The sequence below is a fragment of the Hyperolius riggenbachi genome, chromosome 3, assembly GCF_040937935.1.
Source record: "Hyperolius riggenbachi isolate aHypRig1 chromosome 3, aHypRig1.pri, whole genome shotgun sequence".
Classification (NCBI taxonomy): domain Eukaryota; kingdom Metazoa; phylum Chordata; class Amphibia; order Anura; family Hyperoliidae; genus Hyperolius; species Hyperolius riggenbachi.
This window is the reverse complement of record NC_090648.1, coordinates 214,926,891-214,950,758: the sequence shown is the minus strand read 5'-3', so window position 1 is coordinate 214,950,758 and position 23,868 is coordinate 214,926,891. Positions and strand designations below refer to the sequence as shown.

The window sequence follows — 23,868 nt, the reverse complement described above, 5'->3', positions numbered from 1 at the left end:
CGTAAAATCCTGCATATTTTCCAAACATGCAATTAAAGATTTATGTGGAAATTCCTACTTGATGGCACTGTAAGCACTGTGGCACAGAGACGATGAAAGAACAAAAACAACAACAAACATGTAAGTAGCAGCAGCACCTGCCATACCACTATTATCCTAATCAGGACACTAATCAGGGTGCCAGTTTAGAAGTTGAATTACTGAGCTAGCTACATGTTTCAGCATATCCTGCAAGATTTACACAATATAATTACATCACTGATTAATCCCATTCCTTTAATCATATCACCAGAATCATGCCTTGTACTCCTGCTAGATAGAAGTAGTTTGAAACGTCGGATGAATGACAGGTATTTCCATATCGGTCGACAATCGGTATGATAAAAAGAATAGCCAAATTATGTTAAACCGAACTACATATATTTCCATAGCACTGGGACAAGTAAATATTATAATGGGAATCTTTAAAAAACAGAGTCTTCCCTCTCCTGCCCTTGGTGCAGCTCTGGCTCCCCCGTTTAAATCCCCTGCTGTGGGGAACTTTAGAAGTCTTCAGGAGCAGAGTCCTCCCAAAGGCAGGTGCTCACGCGTGCGCAGTATGGAGAGGCCCGTCTTTGGGAGCACTCGGGCTCCCAAAGACTCCCTCGGGCGGCGGAGAGAGCAGTATTTGACCAATTTAGTCAAATACTGCTACAGGAGATCCTGCGCTGGAACGGACCCCGGGAGAGGAGAGGGAAGGCTCATTAGGACGCAGAGCCTTCCCTCTCCTTAGGTGAGTATCTAGTTTTTATTTTAAGCAGCGGTTCCCAATGACTTTAAATGCTAAGCCTGCTTGCAGCGAGTTAGAATAACATGATCAGTTACAAGGCAGTGCTGTGAACAGGCCCATAGAATTGTATGGGCAGTGAGTTGCCATACAGAATTATTCTGCAATGCAACTGACCGCTGTGAAAAGGGTCTGATTGTGTATCTCACAAGAAGGACATTCCAAACTGTTCACTGAGCTTGGTGCTACGAGAGCAATTTGTAAATATGATAATAAATGAAATAAAAAGGAAAAACAATCAATCACAAGAATTCACATCTTTAGCTTGGTTATATAGCATTATTTATTTTTCAAGAGAGCTGTGAGCTGTATTGCACAATGGAGAGGATAGGAGAGCATATACTGCTCAATAGAGAGGGGGAGACAACAAGCAGAGCAGTGTGAATAAAACCAGCGTGGGTGCAGCGTGGGTAAAACCTTAATGTAATTTAATACAACCATGGTTCAACCCTGGCTCAAGTGCGATTGAACTGTGAGTGTACACAAGCCAATATAGCTTCAATTTACTATCTAACAAGTTATTGAATTTAAAGTGTAAAATATGATTCCCTTCACTGGTGTTCAGTTGTAAGCTATCACACAAAATGATCTCGAATATTCTTTGTGTGACAGTAATAAAGTGTTGGTCGGTAAACACAATACTGTACATATATACTTAAATAAAATAGTTGTCTCTGATCCTACTGCCCTTGGTGTGCCAGAGGAACAAAAGCTCTTTTATGCTAGCTTTTCACAAACAGACAGGGGCTTGAGCAACACACCCACCTAAACAAGCCTTCACACCTCCATGGCTTGCAACATACAGGAAGAACCTGGAGATTCCTACTTTCCTGCTTCAATTTATCGTCCCACTACACATTAAAAAGGCACCATAATGACGCACACTAATCAGGATACCTAATTTTACGTTAATTATTTTGGTTTCAACATCAAACATACACACACACACACATTATATATATATATATATATATATATATATATATATATATATATATATATATATATATATATATATATATATATATATATATATATATATATAAGTCCTGTCCTCTCAGTGATTCAGTGATGTTTAGCCTAGGACAGGCATGTCCAAAATCTGGCCCAGGGGCCAAATGCAGCCCACCAAGTCTTTTGTGATGGCCCCCAAGATGCTTTACAGCGGTTAATTCCATGCTACCCGTAGGCCATAGCTGTGTTGCCACATGCAGGGGCCACCTTGTATTTGTCACTCTGCACCCCCTTCCCTTTGCTCACCTGTAGGTTATCAGTCACCACTGTAGCCAGCAGTAGCAGTCACTGATAAGCCACTGCCACTATGCCAGCATCAGTAACCGCCACTGATTAGCAGCTACCACTGTGCCAGAAGCACTATGTCTGCATACTGAACTGAATGAACAAACAAACTGCACACTGTATATGGGATATTTCCCATGGAAATGTTTTATTTGACAAAATGTCACAGGCATATTGTACCTAACTGCAATAAAAGCAACAACTGTGTTTAATTTAGCTAGTTCGGCCCTTAAGAATGGCACTTAAAAACAGCAAAATGGCCCTTGGCCTAAAAAGTCTGGACACCCCTGGCCTAAGTTATGAGGTCACACAGTCTTCAGGTACAGAGGATTCTGGGAGACCAGGTGTTTCTGCTCACTTTAGAACACATAAACAAACATTCCACAGTGATGCCACTTGTGATAAATTTAAAGAGAACCAGAGATGAAGCACCCTCTTGTATTTTACCAAATAAATCAGTGGGAACATGACAGTAAACACCTAATCTGCTCTTTGTTTCATTGTTCTCTGTTTAATCTGCCTGTTATCACCTCTGATAAGAATCCCCGACTGAGCACTCAGTCTGGCTTTGCTACAGAAAGATTATAGCTGAGTCTGTCTTCTCTGGAGTCTTTTCAAGCCCAAGCCTGCCCCCTTGTGGCTCTGCTATAATGACTCAGCTATAATTATTCCCTACAAAGCCAGACTGAATGCTCAGTCCGGGACTCTTATCACAGCTGATAACAGACACTTTCAGCAGTGAGGATGATACAGAGAGCAGTGTAGGTGTTTTCTCTAATGTTCTTACTGATATATGGTAAAATACACAAGGGTGCTTCTTCTCTGGTTCCCTTTAAGAATGTATACCAGGGAAAGGAAAGATTTTACAAAGTGCAAACATTGACTAAATAATAAAACATAACCTATTTTAACAGGGCTGTGGAGTTGGTACAAATCATCCGATTTCTCTGTATACGAAACCACTGTCTCTGCTTTGCTGTGATCACATCCTGCTTTAGCACATGATCATGACTAGCAAATCATAGACTTGCATATGTCACGTCACTTGACCAAACTGATCACATGCTTCTCCATCAGTTACATGACCATTATTGCTGTCCATGTTTCAGCCCAAAACGCTAAAGGCTAAATTTTAATGAGTATTATGGAATACAAATCTCTATAAAACTTTAGTAAACTAAACAGCATAGTAAACTAAACCTTTCACAGTAAAAGGTTGTCAAAGACTGTATTCAGTTTCTGTCATGCTACACAACTAGATTATCATGAGGATAAGAACATTGTGAGTTTATTTTCATAATAATTGCCAGGGGTCTGAAAAACCGGTTAGACTGCAGTCTTATAAACTAATGAGAATGAAAAAACATAACACAGTACCCTGAACATAACATTTACCATGTATTACTGCCCTCACAAAACACTTTCATTTATATCCAAACAAATTAATTTAAAGGGAAGGTGCGAAGTGTAAAAATAAATAAATAAAAAAAAATCTACTTGCCTGGGGCTTCCTCCAGCCCCTGGCAGCCTATGTGCCCCTCGCTGCAGCTCTGCTCCCAGACGGATTGAAATATATGCCCTGGCAGAGAGACCAGTCTACAAGCAGGGTGTAGATATGAACTGTGTGCATCTGAAACCAGTTAAACTACTGTGGTTGCTGTCTACTGTACATTTCACTGTGGTGGATTAAGTGGTGTGTTTTCTCTTTCCAAGCTCTACAATTTAGCAACTTAGGACAGATACCTAGCCTGGGATCCACAATGCAGGCTTGCAGAAAAGTTGGAGCTCTTTTGCACAGATTTCAGTACTTCCACACAGAGGTTTGCAGCTCACTTGCTGAACACACACTGCCTTCACTGTTACAGCATCTGTGTCTATTCTAGCTCATACTCATCATCTAGCTCATACTTAATTACATTTCTTCGCATTATGCATCCAAATCCCTAGAGCTGTGGATGGCACAACTAGAGGGATTCGGGTCCGTCTCCCAAGATGCATGCTGGCACTGTGTGGAAACGGACCCTTACTGTCCGGCATAAGCCCAGTGTTTACCTGGGTGACATCGGAAGACACACCTGGTTCCTTCCTCTCTATTCCATGGCCCCAGCAACTGATTTCCATCTAGTGCTGGACTAGATAAATGCTTCCTGCACGTCCAGGAAGCAAAAAATAAAAAATCCACTTACCTGGAGCTTCCTCCAGCTCCTTGTAGCCGTCCTGGGCTCTTGCCGCAGCTCTGCTCCCTGCCGAGGGCCCGGGGTTCCCCTCAGGTAATAGAGGCCTACTTGCGCTCCAGCGTGCGGCTCACGAAGTCACAATGACGTCATCCAGACTGTACTGCGCAGGCGTAGTAGTTCTACGCCTGCGCAGTACAGTCCAGATGACGTCAGTGCGACTCAGTGAGCCGCAGGCTGGAGCGCAAGTAGATGCCGACCTGGCGAGGTTGGCATCTGTACTGGAGGGGCCCGGAAGCCACCGGAACTGCGGTGAGGGCACCTTCCCTTTAAATAATGGAGGTGATTGTGTGTGTGTGTGTGTGTGTGTGTGTGTGTGTGTGTGTGTGTGTGTGTGTGTGTGTGTGTGTGTGTGTGTGTGTGTGTGTGTGTGTGTGTGTGTGTGTGTGTGTGTGTGTGTGTGTGTGTGTGTGTGTGTGTGTGTGTGTGTGTGTGTGTGTGTAGTTGCAGGGACCTCAGGTAACTATTTTTGACGTCTACACTACAAAAGCAGAACAAAAGACCAGTTTATACACACCCCAACATAAAAACAGGTACAGGTGTGACAATCTTATGCAAAGTAGTTCACATGGGGATAATACAGCTTCATTAAGAAGTATTGCATTAAAATTCCCAAAGACTAAACAGATGATAGATGTGCAATCACAGTCCACCTACTCTACATGCTTTTCATCCTTCTAGTGATGCATTAATAGTAAAGCATGGTATGCGCATCCAATTCATCATGGTGGCATTGTGGTTACTACTCTCACCTTGCAGCACTGGGTGTCCAGTTTGAATCCCAGCCAGGGTGCTATCTGCACGGAGTTTGTATGTTCACCCAGTGTCTGTTTGGGTTTCCTCCAGTCACTATGGTTTCCTCCCACATCCCAAAAAACATAAAGATAAGTTAATTGGCCCTAGACTAAAATACATACACTACATGATACATACATAGACATATAACTATTGTAAAGATTAGATTGTGAGCCCCTCTGACAAGACAATATACAGTCAGGTCCATAAATATTGGGACATTGACACAATTCTAACATTTTTGGCTCTATACACAACCACAATGGATTTGAAATGAAACAGCACACCACTGTCAGCTTTAATTTGAGGGTATTTACACCCAAATCATGTGAACGGTGTAGGAATTACAGCAGTTTGCATATAAGCTGCCGACTTGTTAAGGGACCAAAAGTAATGGGACAGAATAAAAATCATAAATAAAACTTTCACTTTTTAATACTTAGTTACAAATGCTTTGCCGTCAATTACAGCCCGAAGTCTGGAACGCATAGACATTACCAGATGCTGGGTTTCATCCCTGGTAATGGTCTGCTAGGCCTCTACTGCAACTGTCTTCAGTTCCTGCTTGTTCTTGGGTTATTTTCCCTTCAGTTTTGTCTTCAGCAAGTGAAATGCATGCTCAATCGTATTCAGGTCAGGTGATTGACTTAGCCATTGCATAACCTGGAGGTCGGCCTGACGTCATCGCCGAGGACCGGGTCGGAGCTGCAGCGAACGGCTGCGTGCAGAGCTGCGGCGAGGGACATGCTGGGAGCTTGGGGCTGGAGGAAGCCCCGGGTAAGTAGTGCTTATTTTCTTTATTTAGCCTGATAACTCCTTTAAGCTAACATTGGATGGGATGAGAAGGGTTAGATAAGGTGAGGTTGGGTAGAGGCGATTTGAACATACAGCAAGCATCTTAAAAAAAGAGTCCATTATCTGGATACTTGCTGCACTTAAGCCCCATTTAAATATGAAACCTCTGAAATCCTTAAATGTTATTACAGTGGAATTACGCTCTGTTCCCACTTGTGCCGGACCAGCGAGACTAGCTGTAACCCGGGGCAGATGCATTACCCCCTTAGGCTATATGGGGGAACACATTCACTTGCCCGGGATTATCACGGACCGCACAGAATCCCGCAGATCCGTTGCAGCGTGATTAGTGTGAATGGCTCCTATTTATAAAATATGTCAAATAAACTGTCCATTTAGCGATGAGCAGGAGAATGGACACACAAAAAAAAAAGTTTGTTCTCGCTCATGTGGTAACACAGCCCAAGTAAGGTTAGAGAACTGTAGATCAGTTATGTAGTAGGAAACTGATGCAGCAACCCTGAATTGGAACTTTTAAAGGATACCTGAAGCGAGAGGAATATGGAGGCTGTCATATTAATTTCATTTTAAATAATACCAGTTGCCTGGCTATCCCGCTGATCCTCTGCCTCTAATACTTTTAGCCACAGACCCTGAACAAGCATGCAGCATATTAGGTGTTTCCGACATTATTGTCAAAACTGACAAGATTATCTGTATGCTTGTTTCTGGTGTGATCAAACACTACTGCAGCCAAATAGACCAGCAGGGCTGCTGGCAGCCTCCATATACCTCTTGTTAGAGTTGTCCTTTAAACAAGGAATATTGCAGGGCTGTCTTGCTAATCTTTAACCACTTGATGACCCAGCCTTTACCCCCCCTTAAGGACCAGCGCTGATTTCGCTGATCTGTGCTGGGTGGGCTCTACAGCCCCCAGCACAGATCAAACACCAGGCAGAGCGACCAGATCGCCCCCCTTTTTTCCCCACTAGGGGGATGATGTGCTGGGGGGGTCTGATCACGCCTGCATACGTGTGGCTGGCGGGGGGGTGGGGGCACCTCAAAGCTGCACAGGAACGGATCTGTCCTGTGCAGCCTCTAACAGGCTCCTGCCTGTCATGTGACAGCGATCCCCGGACGCTGATTGGCCGGGGATCACTGATCTAGTACAACGCTGCTACTGTTAGCAGCATTGTACAAATGTAAACAAAGCAGATTATTTCCGCTTGTGTTTACATTTAGCCTGCGAGCCGTGATCGGCGGCCCGCAGGCTATTCACGGAGCCCCCCGCCGTGAATTGACAGGAAGCAGATTAATTAGCCTGCAGCCGGCGATGCAGATGTGCGTCGCTGGTCCTGCAGCTACCACTTTGCCGACGCGCGTTATGAGTGCGCGGTCGGCAAGTGGTTAAGCCAAAGACCCTGAACATGCATGTAGATCAGATGCTCTGACTTAAAGGAAAAATTAGACAAATTAGGTCTGGTGTGCTGCTGATCTCTTTGGCTGCAGTAGTGTCTGAATCACAAACCTGAAAAAAAGCATGTGGCTAATCCAGTCAGACTTAAGTGTACCCGAGACAAATCAAGTCTCAGGATTTATACTTGCCCAGGACTTCCTCAACCCATTTGGTCCATCACCGCTTACCCAACACTGGCAGAGTCGTGCTTCAGCGCAGAACTCTCCTGGCCATGGGAGCCTGACGGGGGCGGGAACTGCGCATGCAGACTGGCCACGCATGTGCAACAATGTGGGACTCTGCCAGTGTACCTGGCTGTCCAGCGGGGAACGAGAGCAGCCCTTGGAGATCATGGGGGCCAAAAGGACCAAATCATTCACACTATACAATTTGCGTGCGCATTTCGGCAACGCGTATGGGGTACGATCAGCAAGAACATCAGAACTGCCTAAAGTGCAGTCTGATGTTCCGATTATACGTGCCATCTCACTGCTGCATACATTTTTTGCGCAGCGCTGACCCATTCACAGTAGTGAATTGTATCAGCGGCACAGATGGTGTGCGATCGTGCGCGTTGCGCTCTGATTGCACAGCCATTATGCGTTTAAAAATGTGAATGTGGTCTGAGTGCTGGTTTGACCTAAATCAGTTATAATTGAATGGACAACTGGTGTGCAGACTAGGTGAAGGAAATGCCCATGCTTTCCTAGGGGTCAGTTAACATTATATGCATTTTAACTGAAAGCTTTTTCACAATACACTGCTGTAGAAAAACTGATCAGTTAAATGCGTCAGTTTTTCAGAGTAAACTAGTCGTAAAGTACATAAATGAACATTTGAAAGCATTCCCTTTGAGCTAAACCATTTACTTTTAATGCAGAGAGCAGTACTGCTCTGGAAAATAGTCATGATGCCATGGTAACAGCTGACGGGTCACTTCAGCAGAGGCAGGGGAGCGCAGTGAAGAGGCCAGGCAGACAAATTCCCCTGTCCGGCAATTAAAACATTTGCCAATTACAGTACCAGAGAAGTACTTACACTGTTTTCTGCATTGAAAGTAAATATTTTTACAAAGAGAATGCTTTCAAATGTACTTTTAAGTACCTAATAGTAGGCATTTCAATTTTAGTTTAGGGAGTTAAAAACAAAAAACGGGATACCATGCTCAGTAATGTGTATAGTGTGAATAAAGCCTGAGGGCCTGATTTACTAAGGTGCTTTAAGGTGACAAGCATATGCAACGCTCATCTTACTCAGATCTGATTAAAGCTAGTATTGCTCGATTGTTATCATCTAAATGCATGCAACGGACATTGCATGACTACCAATTTGCTGAGCTTTCATAAACTTTAAGATGCAGATAGGGATTGCAAAACACTTTTCTTCAATAGACAGCCGTTGTACTTCTAGCACTACAATAAAAAAAACAAAACACAATAATGGAGTAGGCTATGACAAGGTTCATAATGATGAATGCGGTAATATAACAGGGGGCACAATAATAGAGGGAGAAATAATGGGGGACCTTTAATAAAGGGGACTACAATAAGAGCCACTATAGGACTGTATCAAGAAGTACTGCAGTGGTGCGCACTATATAGTGTCAGACATCACAATGGGAAATTTAAAATGTATATTGTTGTGGGGTAGGGAAATAATGGTTGCATATGCTATAGAATTAAAAACAGTTGGCACTGTACTGGAAGGCATTAGAGCATTAACATAGAGGGAACTATAAAAGGGGCACTATAATGGAGGGAGTTTTCATATGGAGCACTACAATAAATGGAGTGAACTGTAAAAAAAAAAAAAAGGGGGGGGGGGGTGCACTGTAATGGAGGGGACTATAAAAGGTGGCATCATAAGGGGCACCGCAATGGAGAAGGCTACAATGAGAGGCACTTTAACATAGAAGGCTATAACAGAGGTCATTATAATAGAGGAGGCTATAACAGGGACATTATAAAGGCAGGCTATAACAGTGGGCTTGACTATAATGTAAGTGCAACAGAAGACACCACAATGCAGAGATGCTACAATAAGGAACACTGTAGGAAATCTATTACTTACAGCGAGGGACGGGCTATAATGGCTGCACATGCTATAGGAGTAACATGAAGGCAGTACCCGTATAAGTTATTTTTGTTTCTTATACTCTATTGCAGCGTTTTGTGTTTTATTCTAGGCTTTAAGATGTTACTGTGGGGAAAGTGCTGCATTTACAGTATTTTTTTTAATACACAAAGATTTTTTTTTCACCAAATAATTCATGCTTAGTAATTTGTTACACAGTTTCATTTTTTCCTGTTTAAATATTAATGAAGTCTATGTGTTTTGTTAGGATAATGTATGACAGAGTGCCATGAGAAGAATGGTGTGAAACAATCAGCACAGAGTATCAGGTATGCCACTGGTTGTGAGGTGCTGGATTGCACCTGCCTCCTCGGTAAGTGAAAGACTTCAACTATTTACAGCTCCTGGTTTTCAAATATTTTTTCTACGTGAGAACTGATGTTCCCCTTCTAACATTTTGGCTGGTTTAACACTGTATATTGGCATCTGCGTTGTGGTTACCGCCAAAAACAGGCCTTCAGGGAACACCGCGTTAGTACACGGTTACCTGTCTGGCATTCAGCCAAGCAGGAAGTGACATGCTTGTGGTCACTTCCTGCTTCGGGTATGAGGAAGTGCACGGACATGTATTGTAAATATACGCTTCCGCGCATGAGCACCGCCAACTTCTTTAAAGAAGCCTGTGTCGCCAAAGACTAACATGAATTCCGGGTCAACGCAAATTGACGCAGGAGCCGCGCGGTAACGAAGGTATGCGCTAGCGTTAAATCAGGCGATTGTGGTGCAGCGACCCGCAATGTGGGAAGTATGAACTTCCCCATAGGCTTTCATTAGGCGTCAATAGCAGTGTGGCAATTTGCCGCAACGAACCGCGCCAGTGTGAAAGGGCCCTTTATGAAATGGACAGAAAAATGTACAAACCGTTTGTACACTTTGCCTGTACGGAAAATGACAACACATTTTCCATTTAGCAGACTATATGGAATAATCCCAGCTTACAGTCAAGTCACAATGTGGCCTATACTACAGAGTTGCAATAACTTTAAAGGGACACTTAAGTCAAACCAAAAAATGAGTTTTACCTGGGGCTTCCAATAGCCCCCTGCAGCTGTCCGGTGCCCTCGCCGTCTCCCTCCGATCCTCCTGGTCCCACCAGCAGCCACTTCCTGTTTCGGTGACAGGAGCTGACAGGCTGGGGACGCGAGTGATTCTTCGCATTCCTGGCCACAATAGCGCCATCTATGCTGCTACAGCATATATCATATATCATATAGCAGCATAGAGGGTGCTAATGTGTCTGGGAACGCGAAAAATCATTCGCCTCCCCAGCCTGTCAGCTCCTGTCACCGAAACAGGAAGTGGTTGCCGGCGGGGCCAGGAGGATCGGAGGGAGACGGCGAGGGCACCGGACAGCTGCAGGGGGCTTTTGGAAGCCCCAGGTGAGTAAAACTCATTTTTTTTGTTTGACTTAAGTGTCCCTTTAAAGACAATCGTGTGGGCATTTTTATATATGTAAGACTGTTTATACTCCTCTTGAATGAATTACTAACATGTGACAGCAGACATAAGCCACAAACCAGAGAAGATGCAACACATTTCCGCTTTGGCAACAGGGGGATTTATGCTGGTGGATACAAAACACATGTCTCCAGTGCACTATGGGGATTGCCTAGGAATTGGCAGAGTCCAGCAGTTCTTTAGCCTGCAGTAATTATGCAGCACAGCCCATAGCTTGTGATCCAAGAATGACATCAACTTATTTCTCCACAAATATGCTTTGCCTTCTCCTGTAAAAGCAGAGAGAATCAGACTTCTCCTAGCAACAGTTCAGCCAATCATTCCACTACTGTGCAATGACTGCAAGAGAACATTTCTGCCAGACTCATCGGCGGTCTCCTCATCATTCTTTTAGAGACGTATATGCAGACTATATGTATGTTGACAGACGAGTAAGCACTGAAACTAAATACAATACAGCAGACATACAGGCCCGACAATGAGGCAGTCCAATAAGTGGTCCTAGCAAGTTGAGAATTCCCCTCTGTGAAGAACCAGAGCTTGGAAACATTACAATAACATGAGGATTTAATTATCATGGCGTATATTCGACTTGTACACCTATAAAGCATGCTTCACAATTCTGAACACAGAGAACAGACATGGTTTTATGAGAAGAGGGTTTGGAATATGTATAGCAGTGTAACACTTTTCAGATTTATATGGCGATTACACAAGCGAAAGACATTTACTGATGAGAATGGATAATATGGAACTCCAGACAATGATTTTTTCTTTACTTTTGTATGCAGTGGGGCAGAGTCTTGGTCAGGTCTAAAATTTACATATTCTTTAGGATTATAGTGTCCAAGTCCTATGAACAACTTCGATCATCAAAAGGATATTGGGAATGAGATTTAAAGTAAAAATCCAATTTTACCTAAAAATGCCATGCGTTCATTTCAGGTGATCATATGGCAAGGCTTGAATTACTGTATGTTTAATAGGTTGCTTTGATTATAAGTGCATATTACTGCCATTCCACAATGTTTCAAATCATCTCTAGTACACAGGAGTAGTGAAGATTGCTGCCAGTCACTGGATAATTGCAGGTGTTGTATATGTTACGGCCAGAACCCGAAGTGTGGCCACTTCGCGTTCTGGCCAGCCACTTCGGGTTCTGGCCGGCCAATGTGTGAAGTGGCCGCAGCGCAGCGGCCAATGTTAGAAATGTTATGTTTACGCCATCTCGCTGCGGCCAAATTTATTACAACTTGCTTAATTTAATTAAATATAGCCGGCGGCAATGTAATAGATGAAGCCGCCGGCTTTCGCACTGCCTCTCTCCTCTCCCCTCCCCCCCTCTCTCCTCTCCCTGCCTCCCATACAATAAGTAGCAGCCGGCGGGGACACGCGTGTCCCCGAGAGTCGTTCGTCGCGGCAGGGGAATCCTGCCGTTCCTGCAGAGCGGGTGCTGGCAGAAGCAATGTCTGCAGCCTCCCCGCACTGCTGCCCTGCTGCGACGAACGACTCTCCGGCTGCTACTTATTGTATGGGAGGCGGGGAGAGGAGGGGGGGGGGGAAGAGGAGAGAAAGCCGGCGGCTTCATCTATTACATTGCCGCCGGCTATATTTAATTAAATTAAGCAAGTTGTAATAAATTTGGCCGCAGCGAGACGGCGTAAACATAACATTTCTAACATTGGCCGCTGCGCTGCGGCCACTCCGCACATTGGCCGGCCACACTACGGGTTCTGGCCGTAACATATATAAGAAAAGCCTCTTTCACACAGGAGGCCGAACTGCACTTTTTCTTTGTTGGACAATCATTTTGCCAGATGCCCCAAATATTCAAAGGGGGCTTCATCACAGAAGATTACTTTATCCCAGTCCTTAGCAGTGCAATCCCTGTACTTCTTGCAGAATATCATCATCAGCCCATCCCTGATGTTTTTCTTGGAGAGAAGTGGCTTATTTGCTGCACTTCTTGACACCAGGACAGCTTCCACAAGTCTTTGCGTCACAGTGCATGCAGATACACTCACATCTGCACAAGCTCGGCACTGGTGGCACCCCAATCCAGCAGCCGTGGCATCTTTAGGAGATGGTCCTGTCACTTGCTGGACTTTCTTGGGTGTCCTGAAGCCTTGATCACAACAATTAAACCTCGCTCCTTAACATTCTCGATGATCCCATAAATGGTTGATTTAGTTGCAATCTTAGTAGCAGCAATATCCTTGCCTGTGAAGCCCTTTTTATGCAACACAATAATAACTGCACACTTCCTTGCAGATAAACATGATTAAAGCGGATCCGAAATGAAAAACTAATTATAGCAGGTAACGTGTCTAAAAATGTTATCTAAATTTTAGATGGTTTACACAGTAAATCTAGCTGCAAACAGCATCAACAGTATATATTATTTCTTCCTGTGATCAAATGAGCAGCCATATTCTGCTTGTCATCATTACATAGCCAAGCTGCTCTGCATCTCCACCCCTCAGCTTGTGAAAACTCCACTCCTCTCTCCTCCCCTCTCTGAAATCTAATGCATGCTTCAGCAAAAGCCTCCTCCACCCTAGGCGGAGCTCCCATGAGCACTTGCAGGATGCGACTCAGAAAGCCTAGGTGCTGGAGGAGCTGGAGGCATGGACATGTTCATTTACATGCAATTAGATAATAAATAAAATAAAAAATGCATTTGGGGGGAAAAATGCCCAATAAACTATATGTAAGGCGCAGAAAATGAAGGCAGCAAAAGTTTGTCTTGGATCCACTTTAACAGAGGAAGAACAATGATCTGAAGCATTGCCCTCCTTTTAAAGTATCCAGTCTGCTATTCTAATGCTAGGTGCACATGTCCAATCTGATTTCCAATTGATTTTCCATAGAAGTAGATGGAAAATCGATCGGAAATCATAGACATGTTGCAAAAAATCGATGTGACAGTAAATCTGCCAGAAAATCTCATCGTGTGCACCTAGGTTCACTCAATCAGCATGACAGAATGATCTCCAGCCTCGTGGTTGTAAACACCCTCACATGTGTTAGCGAGATTCCTAAAATGATATATGCACACACTATATACATGTATATACTATACATATATATATATATATATATATATATATATATATATATACATACATACATACATACATACATACATACATACATACATACATACATACATACATACACACACATTTATACACACACGGCGGGTTGCAAAAGTATTTGGCCCCCTTGAAGTTTTCCACATTTTGTCATACTACTGCCACAAACATGAATCAATTTTATTTGAATTCCACGTGAAAGACCAACACAAAGTGGTGTACACGTGAGAAGTGGAACGAAAATCATACTTGATTCCAAACATTTTTTTACAAATAAATAACTGCAAAGTGGTGTGTGCATAATTATTCGACCCCCTTTGATCTGAGTGCAGTCAGTTGCCTATAGACATTGCCTGATGAGTGCTAATGACTAAATAGAGTGCACCTGTGTGTAATCTAATGTCAGTACAAATACAGCTGCTCTGTGAGGGCCTCAGAGGTTGTCTAAGAGAATATTGGGAGCAAGAACACTGTGAAGTCCAAAGAACACACAAGATAGGTCCAAGACAGGTCAGGGATCAAGTTATTGAGAAATTTAAAGCAGGCTTAGGCTACAAAAAGATTTCCAAAGCCTTGAACATCCCAAGGAGCACTGTTCAAGCGATCATTCAGAAATGGAAGCAGTATGGCACAACTGTAAACCTACCAAGACAAGGCCATCCACCTAAGGTCGAATAAGGAGAGCACTGATCAGAAATGCAGTCAAGAGGCCCATGGTGACTCTGGACAAGCTGCAGAGATCTACAGCTCAGGTGGGAGACTGTCTATAGGACAACTATTAGACATGCACTGTACAAAGTTGGCCTTTATGGAAGAGTGGCAAGAAGAAAGGCATTAACAGAAAGCATAAGAAGTCCCGTTTGCAGTTTGCCACAAGCCATGTGGGGGACACAGCAACCATGTGGAAGAAGGTGCTCTGGTCAGATGAGACCAAAATTGAACTTTTTGGCCAAAATGCAAAACGCTATGTGTGGCAGAAAACTAACACTGCACATCACTCTGAACACACCATCCCCACTGTCAAATATGGTGGTGGTAGCATCATGCTCGTGGGGTGCATCTCTTCAGCAGGGACAGGGAAGCTGGTCAGAGTTGATGGGAAGATGGATGGAGCCAAATACAGGGCAAACTTGGAAGAAAACCTCTTGGAGACTGCAAAAGACTTGAGACTGGGACAGGGGTTCACCTTCCAGCAGGACAATGACCCTAAACAAAGCCAGGGAAACAATGGAATGGTTTAAAACAAAACATATCTATGTGTTAAAATGGCCCAGTCAAAGTCCAGATAATAATCCAATCGAGAATCTGTGGCAAGATCTGAAAACTGCTGTTCACAAACGCTGTCCATCTAATCTGACTGAGTTTGGGCTGTTTTGCAAAGAAGAATGGGCAAGGATTTCAGTCTCTAGATGTGCAAAGCTGGTAGAGACATACCCTAAAAGACTGGCAGCTGTAATTGCAGCAAAAGGTGGTTCTACAAAGTATTGACTCAGGGGGCCGAATAATTACGCACACCCCACTTTGCAGTTATTTATTTGTAAAAAATGTTTGGAATGATGTATGATTTTCGATCCACTTCTCACATGTACACCACTTTGAATTGGTCTTTCATGTGGAATTCCAATAAAATTGACGCATGTTTGTAGCAGTAATGTGACAAAATGTGGAAAACTTCAAGGGGGCCAAATACTTTTGCAACCCACTGTATACACACATACATACATACAGTGGAGCACATAGTTCAGTCAGTAGCTAGTAGAGGGTGAAGTGTTTTTCTCTCCCATTTAGTTGACCATTGGGCTTTTGGCATGGTTCCCACTAGAACGCTGATAAAAAAAAAAACTAGCATTTTAGAGTAGGACTCACCAGATTGGGGACACTTTGGCGCAGTTGGTGAGCTTTAACGCGTTAAAGCGTAACCAAGAGTGTGTGTGTGTGTGTGTGTGTGTGTGTGTGTGTGTGTGTGTGTGTGTGTGTGTACGTTTACTGAATCAGGAGTTTACTATACCAGAAATTATCCTATAAATGGCCCAGCATTTTGAGGCAAGTAGTGGCAGGTGTACAGGCACACTGCTGTAAGCCAGTCAGCACTTACAGCTATCTATGCAGCACTCCTCTCTGTCAGTTTTCAGTATAATTTGTATGGCATTTGGCCAATTCTTTGTGCTGCCTAGCCATCAAGCAGCAAAATGTATGAGCCTGTATGTCTATGAAATTGGCATACATAATGCATAGTACGTGAAAGAGAGTGATTTTCCATCTCTTGACACCAAAAGTAGAAGTATGTGCTTCTTAAAGAAACAATGTTCTATATATTTATTTTAATTGTATGCACTAAAGAGTTAACACAGATGTAAAGTGGATTTCCCTGGTATTTATGTGAGATAGGTCAGGCACTGGAAACTGAATCTCCCACACAAGAGCGTGCAGAGAATGTCTGCCTCCAGTGTTAGGAATGTTCACACATTTTTTCATTCACTTCCTGAAAAATATTTCTCTCTACATAGCCAGTTCTCTGTTAGAAACATGATGTGAGGCAAACCTAAAAAGGTTTGTGGAATATGTGCCTACATTTTTTTAAATATATTTGGTTGTGTTGCAAACACTTTAAAAAACAGAAGAAAAGCTACTATAAAGCAATTTTCCTACCTTAGAGTGGGCTGGGTTCACTGCTAGTGCAGGTGGGAAAGTACAAGGCGGGCGACCATGTTGGATGTGGTAGCTCAGCAACAGGTTAGGATTTAGTGGCACCCATGGAACAGACAGGGAGACTGGAGGCTTGGGAGGACCACTGTGAGCTTCATGCAGATTATAACTTCCTCTTTTTTTATCTGCTTCACTTTTATAGAGGGATACTGAAGCATCATTAGAGGCATGGCTCAGGAGGTAAGAGCCATCCTGTACACTGAAATAAATAGAAGGAATACACATTAACACTTATTTACATGTTCACTCACTGTACATAGCGCCCAACTACAGTATGGCACTCACAACTTGACATCTATTATTTACAGTAGCAAGTATGTGAACCCTTTGGAATTATATGGATTTCTGCACAAATCAAGTCACAACAATAGACAATCACACTCTGCTTAAACTAATACCACACAAATAATTACATGTTTCCATGCTTTCATTGAACACACCATGTAAACATTCACAGTGCAGGTTGAAAAAGTATGTGAACCCCTAGACTAATGACATCGCCATTAGAGTAAGGTGTCAGCCATCTGGAGTCCAATCAATGAGAGATGAGATTGGAGGTGTTGGTTACAGCTGCCCTGCTCTAGATAAAAAATAAATAAAAATAAATAAATAAAACACCAGTTTTGGGTTTGCTTTTCCCAAGAAGCATTGCCTGATGTGAAGGATGCCTCGCACAAAAGCGCTATCAGAAGACCTACGATTAAGACTTGTTGACTTGCATAACGCAACCAAAGGTTTCACATACTTTCTCTTGCTACTTGCTACTGTTGTTCCACCTTTCTATAGTCAAATATCTACAAGAGAAAGCTTTCTGGAGTAGCTAATCAACTGCAGATTGCAATTTAACCAGTGTCTTCACTTTTAGGCATGTATGTAGACAAACAGCATCCTTCTGTGTTAGAATACTGCCAAAGGGCAGGGAAATCAACTGCATATCTGAAATCTTTGTATCTGTACTCCAGATAAGCTACAGACCAATAACTGCTGATGGGTGAGATCGGATTTTCCCAACCACAGTTTGCTGTACATAGGGCTTATGGGCTGCTCCCAGTCCCTAGCCCCATATTCAGGGCCGGGCCGAGGCATAGGCTGGAGAGGCTCCAGCCTCAGGGCGCTGTGTAGTAGGGGGCGCAGAATTCATTCAGCTGTCATTCCTAATTGTGTTTGAAGCAGAAAGAAATAAGAAAAGGGGATACATGGCAGTGATTGCAAGCCAGATAACTAGATATTAAGGTGTTGGGGAGGTTGTGGGCCCTGTGGCGCCTCTTAGTCTAATAGCAATCATTGCTTGATGGCTCGGATGGGAGGGATGGAGGGGCGCACTTTGGTGTCTCAGCCTTGGGTGCTGGAGGACCTTGTCCCGGCTCTGCCCATATTTATGCTGGCACTCATCTTCTCTGGGGACACTTGCAGCTGCAAATCTAAAGCACCCGTGGTGGTGTTGCATGCCACCGCAATGCATACTGGGAGATGAAGTCCCTTGATGCGAGTACTACCTTCAAAAAGGACTACATCACCCAGTATGCATTAAGACGCCAGGAGCAAGTGACACCAGCGGAAAAGTCGATCTGCTGGTCTCCCTTAAAGCGGTGTTGTAACCAAAAAAATCAAATTTCAACAGCAACTGGTCTGACTGTATCAAGTGATAAAGATGCTAATGCTGCATTCAAAATTTGCAAAACTTTTTCTGCTGTTATGGTTTGGCGTTACCACATACTTTAGGAGCACTGGCCCTAGTGCCAAAGAGTTGAATGCTGGGAGTTGTTTTTATCTATAATATATTCCTCCTTTACCATTTATTTCCCTGCCTAGCTGCTTATCAGAAAAAACATCGAATTACTTGTGTTTACAAGCAAGGCTGAGGTGACTCAGTGATTGGATGTGTAAATAAAAAAAATAAAAAAAAGACACTGCAGTTGTTAGTATACACCTCAGTGGGAGTGTCTGAAAACTCTGGGAGGAGGACAGCTAATGAATACACAATGAGCAAGAGAAGGGAGGGGGGAAAACAAGAGTCAGGGAGGATATGATGTCAGCATTAGCTTGGCAAGATGGCCACTGCCTAGAATATGATTTTCTGCTTTTCCTTTATAAAATTCACAGGAATCATTACATAGATAGCACAATACATCTGTTATGCAAGTAGAAGTAGTATTTATCTACTTATATATGTGTTTTTTATTTCTAGGTTCGCATGGGTGTCGCTTGTTCTTTAAAAAGATGGATGCCAACATAAAGGCAAGGGTCTAGGAAGCAGCCCCGAAGGGAAATAATGCCTACCCCCCCCCCCCCCCATCCCGTACCACACACACACTCCATACTTCATTAACAAAACCTCCCTTAACCACTTCTCTACCACAGAGTTCTTCCCCCTTCAAAAGCTCTTCCTTTTCATTCGGTAATAACTTTATGGCTAATTATCACACTGAAATGGTCTATATATTATTTTTTTGCAGGACAAACTAGGCTTTCTTTGGGCAGTACTTTATGATAAGAATTATATTAATTTGATAAGCATTTGACAGGGAAGAAGAAAAAAATTCACCATTTCTCAGCTTTCAGCCATTGTAGTTTAAAAATAAAATGTGCTATTGTAGATAAAACAGACATTTTCTTTGCTAATTTTTCCCGGTTATTACAATGTTTAAATTGTGTCCCTAGTACAATGTATGGCGATAATATTTTATTTTGGGTTAGGGGTGAAGGAGTTAAAAAAAAATAATGAAAATGTATTTAATTTTTATATAGTTAGTATATAATGGTGTATTTGGAAGTAGTTTTATTTTTTGGCCACAAGATGGTGCTATACTAACTGTTTTCTAAAAATAGAAAACAGAACTAAGTGTTTACAGGTGTTTATAAACAGGGATGTAGAAAAGCGTGACAGAAGTTGTTCAGTGGTTAAGACTCTTTCAGATGAGCAGTGGAAGGCAGTGAATTTACCGCATGTCAGCTGCTCTCATGCACCAGCCAGGCACTTGTTAGCGCTCTGTGCCAGCAGCTGACAGGCGGCCCCCCACAGAGTCACATCTGAGCACGGATGCACTTAGATGGGACATGTGGCGGTTTTCTGCAGTGGAGTAACACCACTGCGTGCCAAGCACTAACACACGTGGTGCTACAACTGCTGCCATACAGCTGCATTTAAATTGCACCCCGAATGGCACTCACGGGTAGCAGAGAGGACGCTGAATATAACAATATATTTTGTTAAGTAGCCGTTTTGTGCACTTTACATTAGCAAATTAATAAATGGTTTCATCCTGATTAAAAACATCCTGCCATCCTTACAGATAATGATAGGAATGTCAGTTAGCAACAGGGCAGTGGAGTCGGTTCAAAAATCATCAGACTCCTCGGTTTATGAAGCCACCGACTCAGAGTACCCAAAATTGCTCAGACTCATTGACTCTGACTCCTTAGTTGTCAGGGTTGTGGAATAGGTACAAAAATCATCCAAATCCAACTCCTCAGTTTATGAAAACACTGACTCCAGGTACCCAAAATTGCTCCGACTCCTCGACTCCAGAGCCCTGGTAAGCTATACTTACATTAAAACAGTACATCACTTTCATACCCAACGGCTCTATTTTTACTGGCAACAGGAACAAAGGGCAGAGAAAGCACAAGGCTGAAGCAGCTGGGAGCAAGCACAGGGTGCTGGGCCAAAATAATTAAATTAATCAACCAAATAATGATAAATTCAGCCCTCGAGTACCAAAAACTGCGTAAAAAAAAAAAGTCTTGGCATTCCATGATAGGTTTCTGATTGATGAATAACTTTCACAAAATAGAATAGGGATTACTGCCTACCACGTAATTAACACCTTACAGTTGCTAGTGTTATGAAGGGAAGCAAACCGTGAGACTACATCAGGAGAAAAAGAAAAAGAAAATCTTTCAGCTTGAGTCACCATTTTCCTGCAACCTCCTGGACTGCATCACCTGCCTTGTTTGTTGTGCTGTGCATCCGACAGTCTGCCAAACACACATTTCCTCTCTCTTGCAGCCTTTGATGGCTTCCATTACAAGCCAATTAGCAAAGCGATAGCTTAGACAAAATCAATAAGAAAGCGCTCAGTAAAACCGCAATGAAATCTGAGATTCGATAAATATTCCTCTCAAAACTTCCTGGAATTGTCTTTTAGGATGTTCTGCCTTCCTGGCAGCCAATCACCAACTGAATCCGGGGACAAGGCGCATTTCAAAGCAAACATATTTCCAGTGTGGATATGACTGAATACACAGAGCCCTGGCATGGCAGATAAACACAGCTCAGAATATAAAACAAAGAGAAGCAATTCATGCAGCACCACACAATATATTAGCACTTTTTATAAATCAAGGGTAATGATTATACAATACTCACTTGGTCAACCACTTTAAAATGTGGCGAAGTATATTCATGCAGTTAGCAGGCCTGTGAAGAAACCAAACAGCAAGTTACTTTACAGAATCAGAGCAAATAGCATATTACATATTACACAATGTTACATGGAACCATTCCAAAATAAACCATATACAATACTTTGTGTATGGCATAACTGGAGAAAGTGGCAATATTTTCATGTGGTTTCATGGTTGAAAGGTGAACGGTTCTACAGTTTTCTGTGAGAGCTATAGGAACACAGAATCAGCCAGGCACTTCTTATTACAGGCTGCAGCTGTACTTATTTCAGCTATAACGGGTCCCTCAGTCAGCCTAATGTCACCAATATAGCCTTTGGATTAAGTATGCTTTGCAGGTTAGCTGTAGCAGAGAAAGGCTGGAAATCTGAAGCAAGTAGGGTTGTCTCCTGACATCACTGGCCTAACTAATAATGATCTATACAGTTGGATTACTTTTATCTGAATTTAAATCAAAATATTTCACTTACTTGAAGATCCCAACATTTTCTTTTAGTTTATTAGCAGTGATTTCTTCTAACATGAAGAACTTTGAAGTTAAAGCATCAACATGACCTAAATGGCAAGTGAAAAAGTAATGACATATGGATTATACTGATAGGTGAAATTAATGCCTCATATGTATTAGCGTAATCATTGCAATGAAAAGCTCTTTATATAAATTAAAGCGGTATGAAACCCAGCATTTCTTCTTTGCTCTAAAAGATTGTTTACAGCATATAATACACTACCACATTATTTTTTTTTAGCAGAACAGCATTCAAACAGTTAAACACAGGACTTATTTTTTCAATAGAAAGCTCCCTGCATTGAGATCCAAATCCCAATAGGTGATAACATTATCCTTGTGTTTACTTAATTGTAGCAAGAGAGGAATGTAAACATTCCTTGGCAGTTGTAAAACTCCTAACGTGTGCCGATCAGACACAACTCAGAAAAATTCACTGGGTACATTACAATATATAAATACTGTAGCTATGAATAAAATGCAATGGCACCTTTCAGAGCAATTAAAGCGGACCCAAACCAAACATTTTTTTAATTCAAAATATTTAGTGACACATACAAAGATAAATAAAAACTCCTTCACGCCTATGAGCATTTCAGTGCATGCTTTTCACCCTTCTCTTTTCATAACTAGGGTTATACAGGTGGCAGCCATTAGCAATTCCTCCTTTGCCGGACACCATCTACTCCACCAGTTTGCCGGATTCTGTCCCGGCAATATGAAAGGAAGGGAGGGGTTCCTCCATTAAATGTAAAATATTTTATATTTGTCATCATGAAAAAAGGCTGCTATTATAATTTAGACAATAGATTTTATTTCTGAAATCTTGTATTTTTAATTTAGGTCCACTTTAAACTGTACTTTGGGAACGTGTAATTTCATAATAAATAATAATGCTTGTGCACAAAAGAAAATATGATAACTTTATGGGTTATAAAAAGTAGAAAACATTTTTATTGAATATTATGTCAGAGTTAAGTACCGCAGTAAACTAGTAAACGTGCGCTCAGCATGTCAGCCATTGAGAATGGGTTGGTCAGGCAGACATGGGGCTGTAGGATGAGGTGGGTAGGCATGAATGATGGTTGTGGAGTTGATTGAAAGCTATTGGACAGGTATGAAGGCAATATTGTAGGGTTGGCAAGAGAAAGACAGGAACTGGGCAGATAAACAACCAGGACATCTGACCCTCAACTAACCACTAGGGATAGTCAATAAGATGCAAATAATTCCAGGTTGATGCACGATTATGCAATTTTTTTTTCCATACACTTAAGCAGCTTGAAAATGGACCAATTTAAGGAAACTAAGGTGGGATTCAATTGGTTCATTTTCTAGCTGCATAAGTTGACATTAGAAAAATGACATAATCCAGCATCAACTTACAATAATTTCCTTCTCAATGACCATCCTTACTAGCTACTCACTCCTCACCTATCCACTCACCTTTAGGTCACTTCTTACTCCAAACCATCCTTCATTATCTTTACAACCCCATGCCATCTCCCCTACCTATCATCCCAACACACTGGGTTAGCCTGACCATGGCCTATGTACCTCTACTTATCTTACCAATACACTATGTCCTCATCCCCTTGCTCACCTCTTCGGCCCATCCCCACCTCACAAAGAGCCCCACCTGTTCCAATATCCTGCCCCTCTTTTTCTCTTACCATCCCTATCGGGTTCCCTTCCACAACAATCAAGCCATACATACCCACATTTTATTTCTCTTGACTAGTTCTACAACCACTACTCACCCCTCCCCTACCACCACCACATTTTGCTCTCTTAGATATCCTGCAATCACCATCTGCTAGACCTACCCATTCCCATACATGTGCTGTGCCAACGGGCCCATATAGGTTTAAAACTCAGATGATATTCTGTCTTTTGTAAAACATATGACTGAGCTCTATGTTGGAAACAAAATTTAAACATCCACACCCTCTGCAAAAATGTCAGTTCAGAGCTGGGAAGGGAGCATTGCCTGCTATTGTCATGTGCAGGAAAGGTGTGGCTCCTTTACTACAGCTCCTGCCATTTTTTTTTATTCTTTTTTTTTTTAAATAGGCTCTACATACACACCTCTGTTGTCAAATATTTGAACAAGGCTGTGCAGGCATGCCATGGGAAATGTGCTGCAATTTACGATT

The 23,868-nt window shown here is 42.5% G+C and overlaps 1 protein-coding gene across 4 annotated transcripts in view; it reads right to left on the bottom strand.

Moving 5' to 3' along the window:
* The window catches only part of ICE2 (interactor of little elongation complex ELL subunit 2), a 140,129-nt gene that overhangs the window by 8,069 nt on the left and 108,192 nt on the right, over positions 1-23,868 (bottom strand). For 2 of the 4 annotated variants that reach the window (XR_011030328.1, XR_011030327.1), the window contains exons 13-16: positions 21,675-21,759; positions 21,167-21,217; positions 16,741-16,996; positions 5,653-5,977 (exon numbers count right to left, since the gene is read on the bottom strand). Coding sequence is in view for 2 of the 4 variants with exons in the window: in XM_068275696.1 (XP_068131797.1) it covers positions 5,153-5,218; positions 16,741-16,996; positions 21,167-21,217; positions 21,675-21,759 (458 nt within the window). In the remaining 2 variants the exon portion in view is untranslated. Of the gene's footprint in view, positions 1-5,111; positions 5,219-5,652; positions 5,978-16,740; positions 16,997-21,166; positions 21,218-21,674; positions 21,760-23,868 lie in introns of all 4 variants that reach the window. The other 2 variants (XM_068275696.1, XM_068275695.1) reach the window with 2 other exon arrangements.